Raw genomic sequence first — 16674 nt, forward strand, 5'->3', positions numbered from 1 at the left:
GGTTATGTATACTTTGTGAAATAGTCATCTCTTGCTTCAGCTTCCAAGGTGACTCAGTGGTGAAGATGGGCCTGCAATGCAGGAGATGTCAGTTTGAACCCTGGGTGGGAAAGTTGCCCTGGAGAAGGAAATGGCAACCCACTCCAGTATTCTCACCTGGGAAATCCCATGGACAGAGGAGCCTGGTGAGCTATAGTCCATGTGGTCACAAAAGAGTCAGATCAAACAGCAACAACAACAGTAATCTTTTCCTTAAAATACTACAGCAAAAGTGAATACATAGTAAAAAAAAAAAAAAAATTAAATGAGGTTCTATCTTGATTAAAAAAAAACAAACAAAAAAACCCAATCCAGATCTGTGTAGTTGCTGTAGATTGAAGTGTATCCACTCCCAAATTCAAATTTTAAGTCCTTAACTCCCAATGTGATGGTATTATGAGGCAGGGCCTTTTAGTTCAGTTCAGTTCAATCACTCAGTCGTGTCCAACTCTTTGCCACCCCATGGACTGCAGCACTCCAGGCCTCCCTGTCCATTACCAACTCCCAGAGTTTACTCAAACTCATGTCCATTGAGTTGGTGATGGCATCCAACCATCTCATCCTCTGTTGTCCCCTTCTCCTCTCACCTTCAATCTTTCCCAGCATCAGGGTCTTTTCAAATGAGTCAGCTCTTCGCATCAGGTGGCCCAAGTATTGGACAGTCTCTAACCTGGATGGAAGGAGGTTTATAGGGTACTCTTCACTAGCTCATGCACACTGAAACTGAAGGAAAACTGACTCTTGGATTAATTCCTACTTCCAAAGGCCATACACCAGACAGGAATACAGAAAGGACTGCTGACCTGAAACTCACCTTAAAATGATGCCCTGAGAAAACCACACCAGGACCAGACGAAGAAGACATCAAGATGCTGGACTTGATTTGTGTGATTATATATAATGTTTTTGTGACTTCTTAGACCTCTGCATACCAATCAAATGTTTCCTATCGTGGACGTGACCACACGCTGTTTCAAAAATCGATCCAATTGTTTGGTTGTGGCCAATTACCCCTGTCTAGTATGTCTAGATTACCTTGGTGGATTTCTCCACTCTAAGATTCTTATTGGATGATCCTTAGAAAATTTATTTTAGCAGAAAGAAAGTTCAGTCCTATCCAAGTTACCATTGATATTACTAGGTGGGATCCTCTCACCTGTCCAATTAATAATACCTGTTCTGACCCTGAGCCCAATATGAATTTTCCTCTAAGTTGCTCAAGCTCAATCAGAGCAACAAGCACAAATTAGGGAAGGAATAAAACATCTCACAATTATGGGATGGATTAGTGTGGCTAACACCAGGCTACAGTCATTTAAATTTTAAGGGCCCTCTTTATCTGGGGAACAATTAAATTCTACTAAGGTAGCTAGCTTAGTAATACTATGAAATTGGGCTGGAGCCTTATGGATAGTCCCAATATACAATTTCCTGAAAGATAAAGATTGGTACAGAACAGCCTAAGTCAGATGACCCGAGCATATGCTGGGCTACTGCAAGTTCTTGTCTTAATTCTTGCTTATGACTTTAATAATACTGTTAAATGTGTTATTTGTACTTTGGTTGTTTTATGAAATTGTTGTTTCTTGCATTACCAAATGTGACTGAACCTGCAAAGAAAATGATGACTACGCTACTTGAAGCAGTTGACAGAAGATAAAGTGGTATATGTGATTAGTGATCATAATAGTGTAACTCTAGATATGGGAAGATATAGCAAGAGGGAATTTTTTTTCCTGGACTGTAACAGATCATGTAAGAGAGATGGTCTAGAGCCCCGTGGTTACTATTTGTAGACTTAATCCAGGAACAGCACATCGAATGGCCTATCAGCTAAATCACTGGAAGACCAGTTGAAGCTTCCTAGCATATGCGACAAAATCGTCATGAGATGCCTCCTAAAGTAGGGTCGAATTTGTTACCCCGAGGTGCTCTTTCAACTACAAATTGGCCCTTGCCATCTACCCTCATAAAGATTAAACTTTGTGCTGCTGATTTTCAACATTCCCTAAAAGGAGTTCAGGGTGGAGAGCAGAAATGAGGCACTTTGTGCTTGGGGAAAAACTGGCAGGACAGGTCTTCAAATTGATATTTTCAGGAACTGATTTTATGAGCCGGATTCCTGTATCTCCTCATATCTAGAAAAACACAACAATCCTCCATGGTGAGGACTGTTCCTTGTGAGTAGAAAAGCTTCCCAAGCCTAGTGGAAACCTACAGGAAAAATCTGTTCCTGATTGCATGTATTCCCCCTTCACCAAAATCTCATTTATACTGACCTTCCCTCCTGCTTCTTTGGAGCAGTTTCTCAGAGCTATCTAAGGTGCTGTCTCTCAGGCTGCATTTCTCATTTTGCCCCCAATAAAACTTCAATTGCAATTCTCACGTTGTGCTTTTTTTTTTAAGTTGACATCGGTGACCTTTGGCTGGGGTCCAAGCGTGGAAGGAAGATTGGAGGTGGAAAAGTAGCCATTTATTAAGCTTGGTTACCTTGGCTATTTCCCCATCTGGAATGTTCTCCCAGCTCTTGGCCTGGTTCCTTCTCAACTTTTAGCATCATCTCAAATGTCTCTCCCTTGGAGGGCTTCCCTGGCCACTCCAGTCTCTCAGCACAGAGCCTGATTCATTCAAAGAGACCATAGACAGTGACTGCATTTGCCTATGTGCTTTTCATGGTCAGCTTGAGAGCTTGAGAATGTGCCAAGACGACATTTGGCACCGGCTTCCCAGCATGCCAGGAACATGTGTACATTATAGCGTGGCCACATTTCTTTTCTGAAGTTTTGATTACTGGACTACAAGTTCCTGCTAGCCCATGCATGAAAAGTAGGCCAGACAAGTGGACAAGCTCTGGATGGTTTGGCTCTTGGAAAAAGATCATGAACTAGGATTCAGGTCACCATCCCCCTGTGCCCAGCATTTGTGTTCTGGGGACAGTCCCCATGGTGTTCCCGCCTTCTAGGCTCCATCTATGCAGGGAGCATTTTCACACTAGGCTTTAGCACCTTGAGGAAGTGTTCACTGAAAGAATGAATATTACCTAATAGATGAGATCCTTTTTCAGTTTTCCCCTCCATCTCCCACCCTCTTGTTTCCTCTACATCACTTTCTGGCCACCCAAACCCAGTAAGGAGAGGCTGGAATTAGCAGTCGAACAGACCTGGATTCAAATCTTGGCTCTACCACTCACAGGCCCTATGGCCTCCAGTGAGAAGTTTAATTCTTCTCAAGCTCAGTTTCCTCATCTGTGAAATGGGGACATTCTCTTGCATGTGCCAATGCATGTACTGACTATTGTGAATGAAAAGTGTTGCCTGCCACATCAGTAGGAAAACAATGTTAGAGCCATAACATTGGTCAGACCAGAAGGAATTCAGGATGACAAATGAATGTCCTCCATTAAGCCCTCATCTATAAAAGCCACCCCACATCCACCAGTTGTGTACCTAGAGGGAACTCAGGATGAGAAGAATGTGGATAATTGCCCTAGATAGCTATGATGCATATCAAAGGAAAGCTTCCAGTAAGTCCAGGCTCTCGCATCTTTCCTTACATTGAAAAATGTTTAAATTCCTTAACTCGAGATATTTGACTTCTTTTAATGAACGGTAATCTTTTGATGTTCTGATATTTTTGTTGTTGTTGTTGTAGCAAAATATCCTGTATATCCTGGCTCCTCCCTTACCCCTTCAGAGCAGTACCTTAGAGCTAGCTGAGAGGCTGTCCCCAGGCTTGAAGTCCTCAGAAAGCTTGGAATTGTCAATTTTTAGGCTGTGCCTTTTTTTTTTCTGCATTGACACTATCAAAGCATTGCCAATAGTATGCTGTGTCACTGCTACCTGCCTTGATTATGATTAAGTTGCTAAGTCGTGTCTGACTCTTTGAGACCCCATGGACTATAGCCTGCCAGGCTCCTCTGTCCAGGGAATTCTCCAGGAAAGAATACTGGAGTGGTTGTCATTTCCTTCTCCAGAGGATCTTGCTGACCCAGGGATCGAACACAGGTCTCCTGCATTGTGGTTAGTCTCCTTACTGACTGAGCCACCAGGGAAGCCCCTACCTGCATCATGTTGGTGTAAACAAGCCATAGGACCACAGTGAATATAAGGGAGTATGGAAGTGTAAGCCAGTGTGCACTTACAATGAAGACTTGACAATTTGTACAACAGCAGTAATGATATACAGGACAATATAGAAAAGGGGACCCAAAGACCATGACCCAGGGTGGAATGGAGGGGGCTTGATGTTCAAGGTCTCATTTAAGAGTGTGAGATTTACTTAGGGTGATGGGGATCTTTGAGTAGGTGAATGAGATGTTAGCCTGGGAGAATGGAGAACAAAGGAAAGTGAGGCTAAAATTTAAGACAAATACAAGAGATTAAAGACTTGAATTGGAAGGAAGCACATTAAAAGAACCTGGAAACTGTACAGAGGGGCCAGAGAAGAGGCTTTTGACAGTGAGTGAAGCTTCCAATCCTTCATTTCATTGGGAAGTGGGTGTGTGGACAGAAGTGTTGGAGCGTTTGCACTGGAAAATCAAGACCTTGGTATGGGCATGAGAACCAACTCAAGTCTCTAACAGCTTTTCACAAAAAAAGACTACCTTTACTCTATGGTGAATTTTCTGAGTAGAATGAGGACAAAGGTTAAATGGAAGGGAGGCAGATTTAACTTTAATTTGAGAACAACTTCTGTAATTAACTTACCATTGTTATTTGAACTGTTTTCCAGCGCCTTACACAAACTGGGCTGTGTGTGTGATATTCAAGAATGTTAATTTCCTTACAGTTCTCAGAGCCTAGGGAAGAAGGAATGAAAAGATAATACTCTAGGCTAAGAAGACTGCTGCTGCTAAGTCCCTTCAGTCGTGTCTGACTCTGTGCGACCCCATGGACAGAAGCCAACCAGGCTCCTCCGTCCACAGGATTCTCCAGGCAAGAATACTGGAGTGGGTTTCCATTTCCTTCTCCAAGGCTAGGAAGGGGTGGTAGTCAAAAATTTTGTGGTGTTCTAGAACAACCTGAATAAAGCTTCCACTCTTGCCTGTGTTTTGAAGGCAAAGTTAAATGAATTTAAAAGGGGAGGTGGGCAAAAGAGCAAGTACATGGATGGCAAGGAGGAGTAAACTCTCTCCAGGGAAAGAGGGGGTGGTCCACGCTGAGGCTGGTTCCCCTCCTGTCATGTCTGTAGGAAGGGGTAGAACTTCTGACTGGAGGTCTGTGGGTACTGTAATCAGATTCTGGAGCATACAGCCTTCAGAGCAATTGATGTGATTCCTTAGGCCTGGCCCTTGCTCCACCTGGACCTTTAGAGGTCACCTCTGTGACCTGCCCAAGGACAGAGAGCACTGGCATATCCCCTTGCAGCTGGGGGAGGTGGAGATTGATGGTGACACACCAGCGTGTCTGCATGAACACCTCCCCCTCTTCATTTTCCTTTGACACTGCAGTAGTCTGGAAATCTCCAAGGATTCTATGGAGGATGCAGATGAGTGAGGTATATCCTGGCCTGAGGAGTGAGAAGACTGAACTTCAGTTATAGATAAAGGTATGTTGTTCAGTCGCTCAGTCGTGTCCAACTCTTTGCAACCCCATGGGCATATATCTTTACCCCATGGATAAATATATCAGTTCAGTTCAGTCACTCAGTCGTGTCTGACTCTTTGCGACCCCATGGACTGCAGCACGCCAGGCTTCCCTGTCCATCACCAACTCCAGAAGCTTACTCAAACTCATGTCCATAGAGTCGGTGATGCCATCCAACCATCTCATCCTCAGTCATCCTCTTCTCCTCCCTCGTTCAATCTTTCCCAGCATCAGGGTCTTTTCTAATGAGTCAGTTTTTCGCATCAGGTGGCCAAAGTATTGGAATTTCAGCTTCAGCATCAGTCCTTCCATTGAATATTCAGGACTGATTTCCTTTAGGATCGACTGGTTGGATCTCCTTGCAGTCCAAAGGACTTTCAAGAGTCTTCTCCAACACTACAGTTCAAAAGCATCAATTCTTTGGTGCTCAGCTTTCTTTATAGTCCAACTCTCACATCCATACATGACTACTGGAAAAACCATAGCTTTGACTAGATGGACCCTTGTTATGTCTCTGATTTTTAATATGCTGTCTAGATCGGTCATAGCTTTTCTTTCAAGGAGTAAGCGTCTTTTAAGTTCATGGCTGCAGTCACCATCTGCAGTGATTTTGGAGCCCAAGAAAATAAAGTCTCTCACCGTTTCCATTGTTTCCCCATATGTTTGCCATGAAGTGATGGGACCAGATGCCATGATCTTAGTTTTCTGAATGTTGAACTTTAATCCAACTTTTTCACTCTCCTCTTTCACTTTCATCAAGAGGCTCTTAGTTTTTCTTCACTTTCTGCCATAAGGGTGATGTCAACTGCATAGCTGAGGTTATTGATATTTTTCCTGGCAACCTTGATTCCAGCTTGTGCTTCATCCAGCCCAGCATTTCTCATGATGTACTCTGCATAGAAGTTAAATAAGCAGGATGACAATATACAGCCTTGACGTACTCCTTTTCCTATTTGGAACCAGTCTGTTGTTCCATGTCCAGTTTTAACTGTTGCTTCTTGACCTGCATACAGATTTCTCAGGAGGGAGGTAAGATGGTTTGGTAATGCCTTTCTTTGGGATTGGAATGAAAACTGACCTTTTGCAGTCCTGCGGCCACTGCTGAGTTTTCCAAATTTGTTGGCATATTGAGTGCAGCACTTTCACAGCATCATCGTTTAGTATTTGAAATAACTCAACTGGAATTCCATCACCTCCACTAGCTTTGTTCGTAGTGATGCTTCCTAAGGCCCACTTGACTTCACCTTCCAAGATGTCTGGCTCTAGGTGAGTGATCACACCATCGTGGTTATGTGGGTCGTGAAGATCTTTTTTGTATAGTTCTTCTGTGTATTCTTGCCACCTCTTCTTAATGTCTTCTGCTTCTGTTAGGTCCATATCATTTCTATCCTTTATTGAGCCCATTTCATGAGTGCATGAAATTTTCCCTTGGTATCTCTAATTTTCTTGAAGAGATCTCTAGTCTTTCCAATTCTATTGTTTTCCTCTATTTCTTTGCACTGATCACCGAGGAAGGCTTTCTTATCTCTCCTTGCTGTTCTTTGGAACTCTGAATTCAAATGGGTATATCTTTCCTTTTCTCCTTTGCATTTTCTTCTCTTCTTTTCACAGCTATTTGTAAGTCCTTCTCAGACAGCCATTTTGCTTTTTTGCATTTCTTTTTCTTGGGGATGGTCTTAATTCCCGTCTTCTGTACAATGTCATGAACCTCTGTCCCTAGTTCATCAAGCACTCTATCAGATCTAATGCTTTGAATCTATTTCTCACTTCCACTGTATAATAGTAAGGGATTTGATTTAGGTCATACCTGAATGGTCTAGTGGTTTTCCTACTTTCTTCAATTTAAGTCTGAATTTTGCAATAAGGAGTTCATGATCTGAGCCACAGTCAGCTCCTGGTCTTGTTTTTGCTGACTGTGTAGAGCTTCTCCATCTTTGGCTACAAAGAATATAATCAATCTGATTTCAGTGTTGACCATCTGGTGATATCCATGTGTAGAGTCTTCTCTTGTGTTGTTGGAAAAGGGTGTTTGCAATGGCCAGTGCGTTCTCTTGGAAAAACTCTATTAGCCTTTGCCCTGCTTCATTCTGTACTCCAAGGTTGAGTTTGCCTGTTACTCCAGATGTTTCTTGACTTCCTACTTTTGCATTCCAGTCCCCTATAATGAAAAGGACATCTTTTTTGGGTGTTAGTTCCAGACAGTCTTGTAGGTCTTCACAGAACTGTTCAAACTTCAGCTTCTTCAGCATTACTGGTTGGGGCACAGACTTGGATTACCATGATATTGAATGGTTTGCTTTGGAAACGAACAGAGATCATTCTGTCGTTTTTGAGATTGCATCCAAGTACTGCATTTCGGACTCTTCTGTTGACTATGATGGCTACTCTATTTCTTCTAAGGGATTTTTGCCCACAGTAGTAGATATAATGGTCATCTAAGTTAAATTCACCCATTCCAGTCCATTTTAGTTCGCTGATTCCTAAAATGTCAGTGTTCACTCTTGCCATCTGCTGTTTGACCACTTCCAATTTGTCTTGATTCATGGACCTAACATTCCAGGTTCCTATTGCTCTTTACAGCATTGGACTTTGCTTCTATCATCAGTCACATCCACAACTGGGTGTTGTTTTTGCTTTGGCTCCATCCCTTCATTCTTTCTGGAGTTATTTCTCCACTGATCTCCAGCAGCATATTGGGCACATACCGACCTCGGGAGTTCATCTTTTAGTGTCATATCTTTTCACTTTTTCATGCTGTTTATGGGGTTCTCGAACCAAAAATACTGAAGTGGTTTGCCATTCCCTTCTCCAGTGGACCACATTTTGTCAGAACTCTCCACCATGACCCGTCCGCCTTGGGTGACCCTATGTGGCATGACTCATAGTTTCACTGAGTTAGACAAGGCTGTGGTCCATGTGATCAGATTGGTTAGTTTTCTGTGATTGTGATTTTCAGTCTGTCTGCCCTCTGATGGAGACAGATAAGAGGCTTATGGAAGCTTCCTGACAGGAGAGACTGACTGAGGGGGAAACTGGGTCTTGTTCTGATGGGCAGGGCCATGCTCAGTAAATCTTTACTCCAATTTTCTGTTGATGAGTGGGGCTGTGCTCCCTCCCTGTTGTTTGACCTGAGGCCAAACTATGGTGGAGGTAATGCAAATAATGGTGACCTCCTTCAAAAGGCCCCATACAGGCACTACTACACTCAGTGCCCCCCACCCTGCAGCAGGCCACCATTGACGCACGCCTCTGCTGGAGACTCCTGGACACTCACAGGGAAGTCTGGGTCAGTCTCTTGTGGGGTCACTGCTCCTTTCTCCTGGGTCCTGGTGCACACAAGTTTCTGTTTGTGCCTTCCAAGAGTCTGTTTCCCCAGTCCTAAGTAAGTTCTGGAGGCTCCATGGTGGGATTAATGGTGACCTCCTCCAAGAGGGCTTATGCCATACCCAGGTCTGCCGCATCCAGAGCCCCTGCCCCCGCAGCAGTCCAGTGCTGACCTGTACCTTCACAGGAGACACTCAAACACAGTTCTGGCTCAGTCTCTGTGGGGTCTCTGGGTCCTGGTGCGCACAAGGTTTGTTTGAGCCTTCTGAGCGTCTCTGGCGGGTAAGGGGTTTGATTCCAAATGTGATTTCACCCCTCCTCCCATCTTTCTGGGGCTTCTCCTTCACCCTTGGTTGTGGGGTATCTTTTTTTGGTGGGATCCAACATTCTCCAGTTGACGGTTGTTCAGCAGTGAGTTGTAGTTTTGGAGTTCCCTCAGGAGAAGATGAACGCACATCCTTCTACTCCACCATCTTGCATGGTACCCATGAACTATACAGCCCATGGAGTTCTCCAGGCCAGAATACTGGAGTGGGTGGCCTTTCCGTCCTCCTGGGGATCTGTCCCAAGTATCAGTCTTCTCAAAACCAAATGTTCTAAACTGATTGCTATTATTTCTCCCGGCCCTGCTCTGCCAGTCCCTCTCCTACAAATCTTCCCATTCTATAGTGTCTGAATACTACCTATTTTCTTCACTCCTGCTTAAATGGCTGACTTCCTTAGCGCTGTTATTCTCCCCTGGAAGTGATCTTATGAGATTTCATAAAAAAGCAAAAGTAGGTCCTCATTGGGAAGCTGTAGAATTTCTCTGCCTGTGTTTAGTGTGAAGCTCTGTCATCACTCTAACTGACTGGGACTCTGGGCTGCAATTCGTAAATCCTGGAGTTTTTCTTTCCCTTTATGATTCGTTTCACTTGTTCATAGGGGGCCACACACAGAGGCCTCACATCCAGCCCTTCACACCCGAGTTCCCACGTCCACAGACTGCAACTGACACAACCAATAGACTGCCGAGGACCAGGCACAGCGCTCAGTTCAAGATGGCGGCAGCAGGTCGTTTGCAGGGACGCTGCGTCTACGCTGTGATCTAGAGCCTGAGGAGGACGCCTGCCCCAGACCCTTTGGAGCGTTCTGCCCTCTTGGTGGTGCCTGGAGAGAACCCAGCTGAGCAGCCCCACCACGGGCCTACCGGGAGAGCATGCCCTCTAGAGCCCAAATTTAGGTCTCTCCTTTGGATAAAGGTATATGACATCCTTAAATAATGAGGGTGAGCAGTGCATAGCTCTTCAGAACACAGTGCTGGAGCCAGATGTCCTGGGTTCAAATCCCAGCGTGGCCATCTACTAGCTGTGTGTTCTTGGACAAGTTACTTACTCTGTCTGTGCCTCAGGTTTCCCATGTTTAAATTGTGGATAATAACAGAACTGAATGAGTTAATATGTGTACGGTGCTTTGAATCCTGGTAAGTGCTCTATTAGTTTTGTATGATGTTGTCAAATTAAAAAAAGCACAATATGAGAGTGGTGGGTAAAGTTTTGTTTCGGACAAAGTGAGGACTATAGCCCGTGACACAGCCTCTCACATAGCTCTGAAGAATGTCACTGAAGAAGTGCATGCGTGGTGGAGGTCAGTGTATACGTGATCTGCTGAAGGGGGCTGTGCAGTCAAGCACACATTTCGACAGAGGCTTGCTGCTAGTCATGAGGAGCAGATGTCTCTTAGTGATTTTAGTGCTTTTCTAGGTATGAGAAGATGCAAGAAAATGGGCTTATGAAATTTTCTTTGAAAATAATTTCTCTGAAGTCTTGTTCTGCCAGTTTTCCCAGAGCACAGAGGGCCTCATTTCTGACCTCCACTTTGACCTCCTGGCAGGGTGTGTTGAAAATCAGTGAGGTCAGTGGCTCCCTCCTTATAGTATCAGATGGCAAGGGACATTTTTCAGTTGGCCTAGTTAGTCAGGTATTTTGGACTCAAATTCATACCTGTTTTACCTACTGTATGTGAGGAGCTTGTTTGGGCCTTGGGAGCTGCCTCGGGGTCATGTCATGATTTGGGGGACCATCTGGTCTCATCTCTGCTTTTGCACATGAAGAGTCAAGGCCAAGAGAGCAGGCAGGACTTGATCAAGGTTGCTCTAGACCCAGGGAGTTTAGTGACAAAACAGCGACTGGAATTCGGGCAAGTTGGAGTCATGAGTCAGCCTCTCATGAACTGTGTGGTCGCTGTATGAGGCTGTCCAGCTGTGGAATGAAGGTGCTGTTTGTGGGACTCCAGGCCTGAGTGAGGTGAGCAGAGATTGTCTGACCGCCTTGCGACTGCTGCCTGGAGGGAAGACGGTTTGTTCTTTCTGACATCTAGCTGGCCTGAGGGCTTGGGGAGCTTTGTTTGACCTCCTGAAATCTTATCACAGCAAATGCCATGGTCAATGGGGATGATAGTGTGAGGGACTGCAGTGTGATACCAAAGAGGACTCAGACTAAAAACCGAGCCTGGATTGTCTTGATTGAGCAGTTTATTAACAATTACACCAGTCCTTTCATCTTGTTCTTAAAAAGTATGTGTGTGTGTGTGTGTGTGTGTGTGTGTGTGTGTGTGTGTGTTTGCACAGAGAGGATTAAATGCTAGGGTGAAAGGATCTCCACTGGGGTGAAATGTACTCCTGCACTGGAGGAGGGCATCGCAAACCACTCCAGTATTCTTGCCTGGAGAACCTATGAACAGAGGAAGATGGAGGGCTACAGTCTATAGGGTCGCAAAGAATTGGACACGACTGAAGCGACTGTGCTCTCCAGCTGGCTCATCAGAAATGGTTTCTTGAAAACTGAGAACTCATCTCAGTTCATCAGAAATGGTTTCTTGAAAACAGAAATAGATTCACAGTCTTCGAAAACAATCTATAGTTACCAAAGTGAAAAAGTGGGAGAGGGATAAATTGAGAGTTTAGAACTAACATACACACCCAACTATATATAAAATAAATAATCAACTAGGACCTGCTGTATAGCACAGGGAACTCTCCTCAGGATTCTGTATGGAAAAAGAGTCTAAAAAAGAATGGATACATGTATATGTATAATGGAATCACTTTCCAGTGCAGCTAAAACTAACACAATCAACTATAGTATAGTACAGTCAGCTGCTGAGTTGTGTCTGACTCTTTGCGACCCCATAGGCTGTAGCCCACTAGGCTCCTCTGTCCATGGAATTCTCCAGGCAAAAATACTGGAGTGGGTTGCCATTCCCTGCTCTAGGAGATCCTCCCAACCCAGGGATCGAATTCTGGTCCTCTGCATTTCAGGTGGATTCCTTACCACTGAGCCACCTGGGAAGCCCCACAATCAACTATACTCCAACATAAAATAAAAATTAAATTAAAAAAAGGTCACCTCTAGAGACCTGTGGGGCTCTTTAGACTTGCAGGATTCTTGATATGATGCTGGAGAGGGCAGACCAGGTACAGAACACCTCAATATAATCTGATGTTACATTTTCCCCGGTTTTGGTGTACTACGGCTTCTAGTGGCACCTTTGACTTGTCTTTGTAAGATCTAATACAAGGGCCCTTACACACTGGGTTAGTTGAAGGCTCAGAGAACAAAACCATTGTCCATTGAGCTCGCTGAACTGCTGGGCATAGTGTGAGACCTAGAAGGAAGGACCAGGACTGAAAAACAGCTAGAAGGATCTGACTTGTGTTCCAAAAAAAAAAAAAAAAGACAAAGTCTTCATAGAGATCTGAAGACTGAACTGGGGATTATGCATACCACATGGTCTAACTTCTTTTGAAAAGTGCTTTTCCAACTCAGGTCCCAAGTCTCTCTCAATAACTCAGCTTCTTAAATATCGTGTCTTTGTTACCTCACATTCTGACCTACCTGCTCACCTTCCTAACTTCTGTTCACATCACTTCTCCATCTAGTCCACCAACTAACAAGATCCAGTACTGAGGAGCTAAACGAACAGTTTCTAGAAGTGGGTAAAAACAGGATGGGTCTTCCCTGTTACCTCAGCTGGTAAAGAATCCACCTGCAATGCAGGAGACCCCAGTTTGATTCCTGGTTTGGGAAGATCCCCTGGAGAAGGGATAGGCTACCCACTCCAGTATTCTTGAGCTTCCCTGGTGGCTCAGACGGTAAAGAATGTGCCTGCAGTGTGGGAGACCTGGGTTCGCTGTCAGGTTTGGGAAGATCCCCTGGAAGAGGGCATGGCAACCCTCTCTTAGATTCTTGCCTGGAGAATCCCCATGGAGAGAGGAGCCAGGTGGGCTACAGTCCTTGGGATCACAGAGTCAGACATGACTGAGTGACTTAGCATAGCACAGCAACAGGATGCCTATTCCTACTTTAATAATTTTTGTTCCTGATCAAAGTCATCTGAAGGACTAAGATGGCTAGAATAGGGAGATCTCTTGTTTCCTCTGAAATTGCAAGCAAGAAGGTGATTTCCTTGAACCTGGGGGTGGTGTGTTCACTTTTGCATCCACAGGTCTTAACAGCACAGGTCTTCAGTGAATGTATGTGGAGTGAATGAACAAGAAGAGAGTAAGGAGCTGCCTTCTGTCTCTCTCACTGTCACTTTTTGCAGGTGTCAGGGCCCTCTGAATAGGAAAATTGGGGAAATGGAGGCTTGGTATTAGGGACATAGGCGCAAGTGATAGGAGACGAGGGTCATAGTGGGTGGGGCGGCTGAAAAGAGCCAGAAGTGGAAAATTGGAGGAAATAACATAGGAGGAGCACTCTTTTCTAAGGCCATCTGCCTCAGAATACTGATGTTTAGCCCCAGCTCTCAGTGCCTGAACATTGGAGGGAGGTCACATCCGGTGAAGGGGATGTTTGCGGTCCCCGGAAGTGTGGGCTTGGGCTGCGATTTAACCAGTGGTAGCCATGGCTGTGGTGGCCAGGGGTAGGTGAGCTGGACCTGGGGAAGGGCGAGGACGGGGTTGGGGGCAGCGCCTCACTTGGCAGAGGCTGGGATTGGGCACGAAGGGCACGTGACCCGCCGCCCGTGCTCTTCACAGTTGGACCAGTAGAAGGAGGCAATGCCCAAGCTGGGCCACTCGGGCCTCCAGTCCCGCACCACTCCTCATCACCACCTTTCACCCTCCTCCCTGCACTTGAGCATCTTGCTTGCCACACTTCTGGTGAGCCAAGAGCCAATTTGCCCATCGTACAGGTGGGGAGAGAAGGATAAGAGTGGGCTCTGACTTGCCAGGGGGATCCATCGGCAGAGTGGGGTCCAAGGGATGCTCTGATCTGTAACCCTCTGAGCTATGCACTGCCCCCGCCGCGGGCAGTGAGGATGTGGCCTTTCAGCCTTGGGTCTGCTCCTGGCCCCTATTCTTTTCCCAGCATCACTGACCAATCCGTAGTTCTGGGCTTGCTGGGTACAAAGGTCATTGGTGTTTGTGTATCTCCAAGGTGTGCCTAGTTCCTGCAGGGTTCCAAGAATAGTGGTGTGTGTTTGTGTGTTACTGGCAGAGTTGACTCTACACCTCAGTGTTTCTGCACCTGAGAGAAGTCAGCGCATTCTCAGCTGCCCAATGTCTGGGTTCACACACCCTGAGAATGTCTACCCTTAACTCTGGAAACTTCACAGACTCACTTCCTTTTACTCCAGCAGTGTCCCAGTAATACTGTTGCTGGCTGGGGGTTTTTCCACCCTCTTCATCGGCTGCTTGCCTCTTACCCAGGAGTTCCATTTCCTACTGGTGCCCCAAGATGCTAAACCTGTGAGGTCTGTGACTGTCAGCCCTAGAACTGCTGGTGGTGGTGACAGAGGGACTTGGCAAAGAGGACTTTCTTTGACTGTTGTCCAAAGCTGCGACCCTGCACAGGCCTGGGAGTTAGGACTTGGGGAGAAAAGAGTTGACCTCGAAATGAGAACTCGTGACAGTCATATGCCCAGAAAAGCTTTTTTTCCCCTAGATTATCTCAGAAATCTGGCTTGGTGCCTTTGTATTTTCCATTTAGCAGAAAATTTTCTTTGTAGATTTCATCTGGGTAGCTTCTGTTGCTCCCCCCCCCCACCCCTTAGGGTAGCAGTAGCTCTTATTCTTTTTGCCTTGCTGCCATGTGCTGTTGGCAGTGTTCTGGGGCTTTGTAAACATATGAGATTCTGGGTACACTTCAAGCTAGGTGATGAGCCTATTTTGCAGATGAAGTGAATCCTAGAAGTGAGTCCTAGTTAGGTAGGGTGCTGCACAGTAAGTGACCATGTTGGGGTTTTTACCCCATTGTCTTATTTCCAATCTAATGTATTTGCTGGCTTCTCATTGCAGTGGCTTCTCTTGTTGTGGAGCTTGGGCTCTAGGGCATGTGGGCTTCAGTAGTGACTGCACGTGAGCTCAGTAGTGTGGTTTCTGGACTCTAGAGCACAGGCTCAATAGTTGTGGTGCACGAGCTTCATTGATCCTCGGTATGTGGGTTCTTACTGGATCAGGGATCGAACCCATGTCTCCTGCATTGGCAGGTGGATTCTTGACCACTGAGCCATGAAGGGAGCATGGAGCTGAATTCTATTGATCTGAGTTCCATCCAGACATCTTGAGTTTGTCGTTCTCTTGACTGATGTGGTCTCTGGAGGAATCTGAAATTTTCTCACATCTAGGTTTGTGAGCTCTGTAGAGGGGAATGCTCAGAGGAGACAAAAGAAAGAAAGGAATTAAAGGAGGAGGGAAGGAAGAAAGAAAGAAGGAAAGGATAAGAAAAGAAGAAAATAATTCTTTCCCAGGGTCTGTTAATGAGGAACCAGTCAATCACATGCTGTGGGGGCAGGGCCAGGTGACGAATTAAGCCAATTATAGGACCTCATACCCCTACCAGGATGCTTGGTCCAGTATTAGACACATGATCTGAGATGGTCCATTCAGAGCCCTCCCTTGAATTCTGATGTCCTCTGAGCTTCTTTCCTTACTGGTTAGTTGCCTTAGAGAGATAAAGACATGAGGCAGGCGGCTTGAAACTCTCTCACTGGGTGTAGAAACCTGAGGGAAGAAAGCTGTCAGGCTGAGAGAATCAAAGAAGAGAGAAGGGAAAGGGTGAAGGAAAGAGCGAACTGATGGCTTCTGATTTCTTGGGTCCAGTCACTGAGATCTTCGGATCTGATCTCGTTCCTGTGTCCTGGATCCCTGTATCCTTCCTATAAGTCTCCCCTTTCTTGAAGCCAGTTGGAGTTGGGCTCCTCTCGTTTGTGGTTCAGACTTGATTCTAGATCCTGCCTGGTTGTGATGCATCTTCCTGACCCAAAGAGAGGCAGCCATTCGTATGAGCTCCATTGAGATGAAATCCTTTATTCTTTGCTGAGGACAGGGCTTACAGAGGCACACCCAGTGCCTCAGCATCCCTGGGAGGGAGTGCCCTCTGTGTGAGTGTGTCTTTGGAGTGGGCTTGAGTGATTCCTGAAGCAGCCCAGCATTTACACTGAGGGAGCCAGGCCGATCCTGTAGTTTCCCCGGTCAAAAACTGTGAAATATGCTTTCAGGAAGATGTCACCCAGGATCCAGGTCTCTGAGCGGCTTATGTATTCTGTGCCCCCTTGAAAGCTGATAAAGCAGATGTCCTCAAAAATCTGGGGGAGACAGAAATACACACCAGTGTGAGCACTTACCTGCCACCCCCCTCAATATCCAGAGCAGAGAGCTTTTCAATTTTTTCCCCTTCTTTGGGAAGAATCAAGTGGCTTTCACAGCAGCTGCAGAAGTGAGGGTACAGGAACAAGAAGGGCCAAA

General features: G+C 45.6%; 1 protein-coding gene across 2 annotated transcripts in view; it reads right to left on the minus strand.

Annotated features, from left to right (window-relative positions):
- Positions 1 to 16211: 16211 nt before the first annotated feature.
- Positions 16212 to 16674, minus strand: part of LOC145522370 (pregnancy-associated glycoprotein 2-like) — a 32656-nt gene continuing 32193 nt past the window's right edge. For both annotated transcript variants that reach the window (XM_081531128.1, XM_081531127.1), the window contains exon 9: positions 16212 to 16514. In XM_081531128.1, coding sequence (XP_081387254.1) covers positions 16362 to 16514 — 153 coding nt within the window. In that variant the 3' untranslated portion in view covers positions 16212 to 16361. The remainder of the gene's footprint in view (positions 16515 to 16674) is intronic.

Source organism: Giraffa tippelskirchi, chromosome 10 (assembly GCF_054371585.1).
Source record: "Giraffa tippelskirchi isolate mGirTip1 chromosome 10, T2T-mGirTip1v1.2.pri, whole genome shotgun sequence".
NCBI lineage: Eukaryota > Metazoa > Chordata > Mammalia > Artiodactyla > Giraffidae > Giraffa > Giraffa tippelskirchi.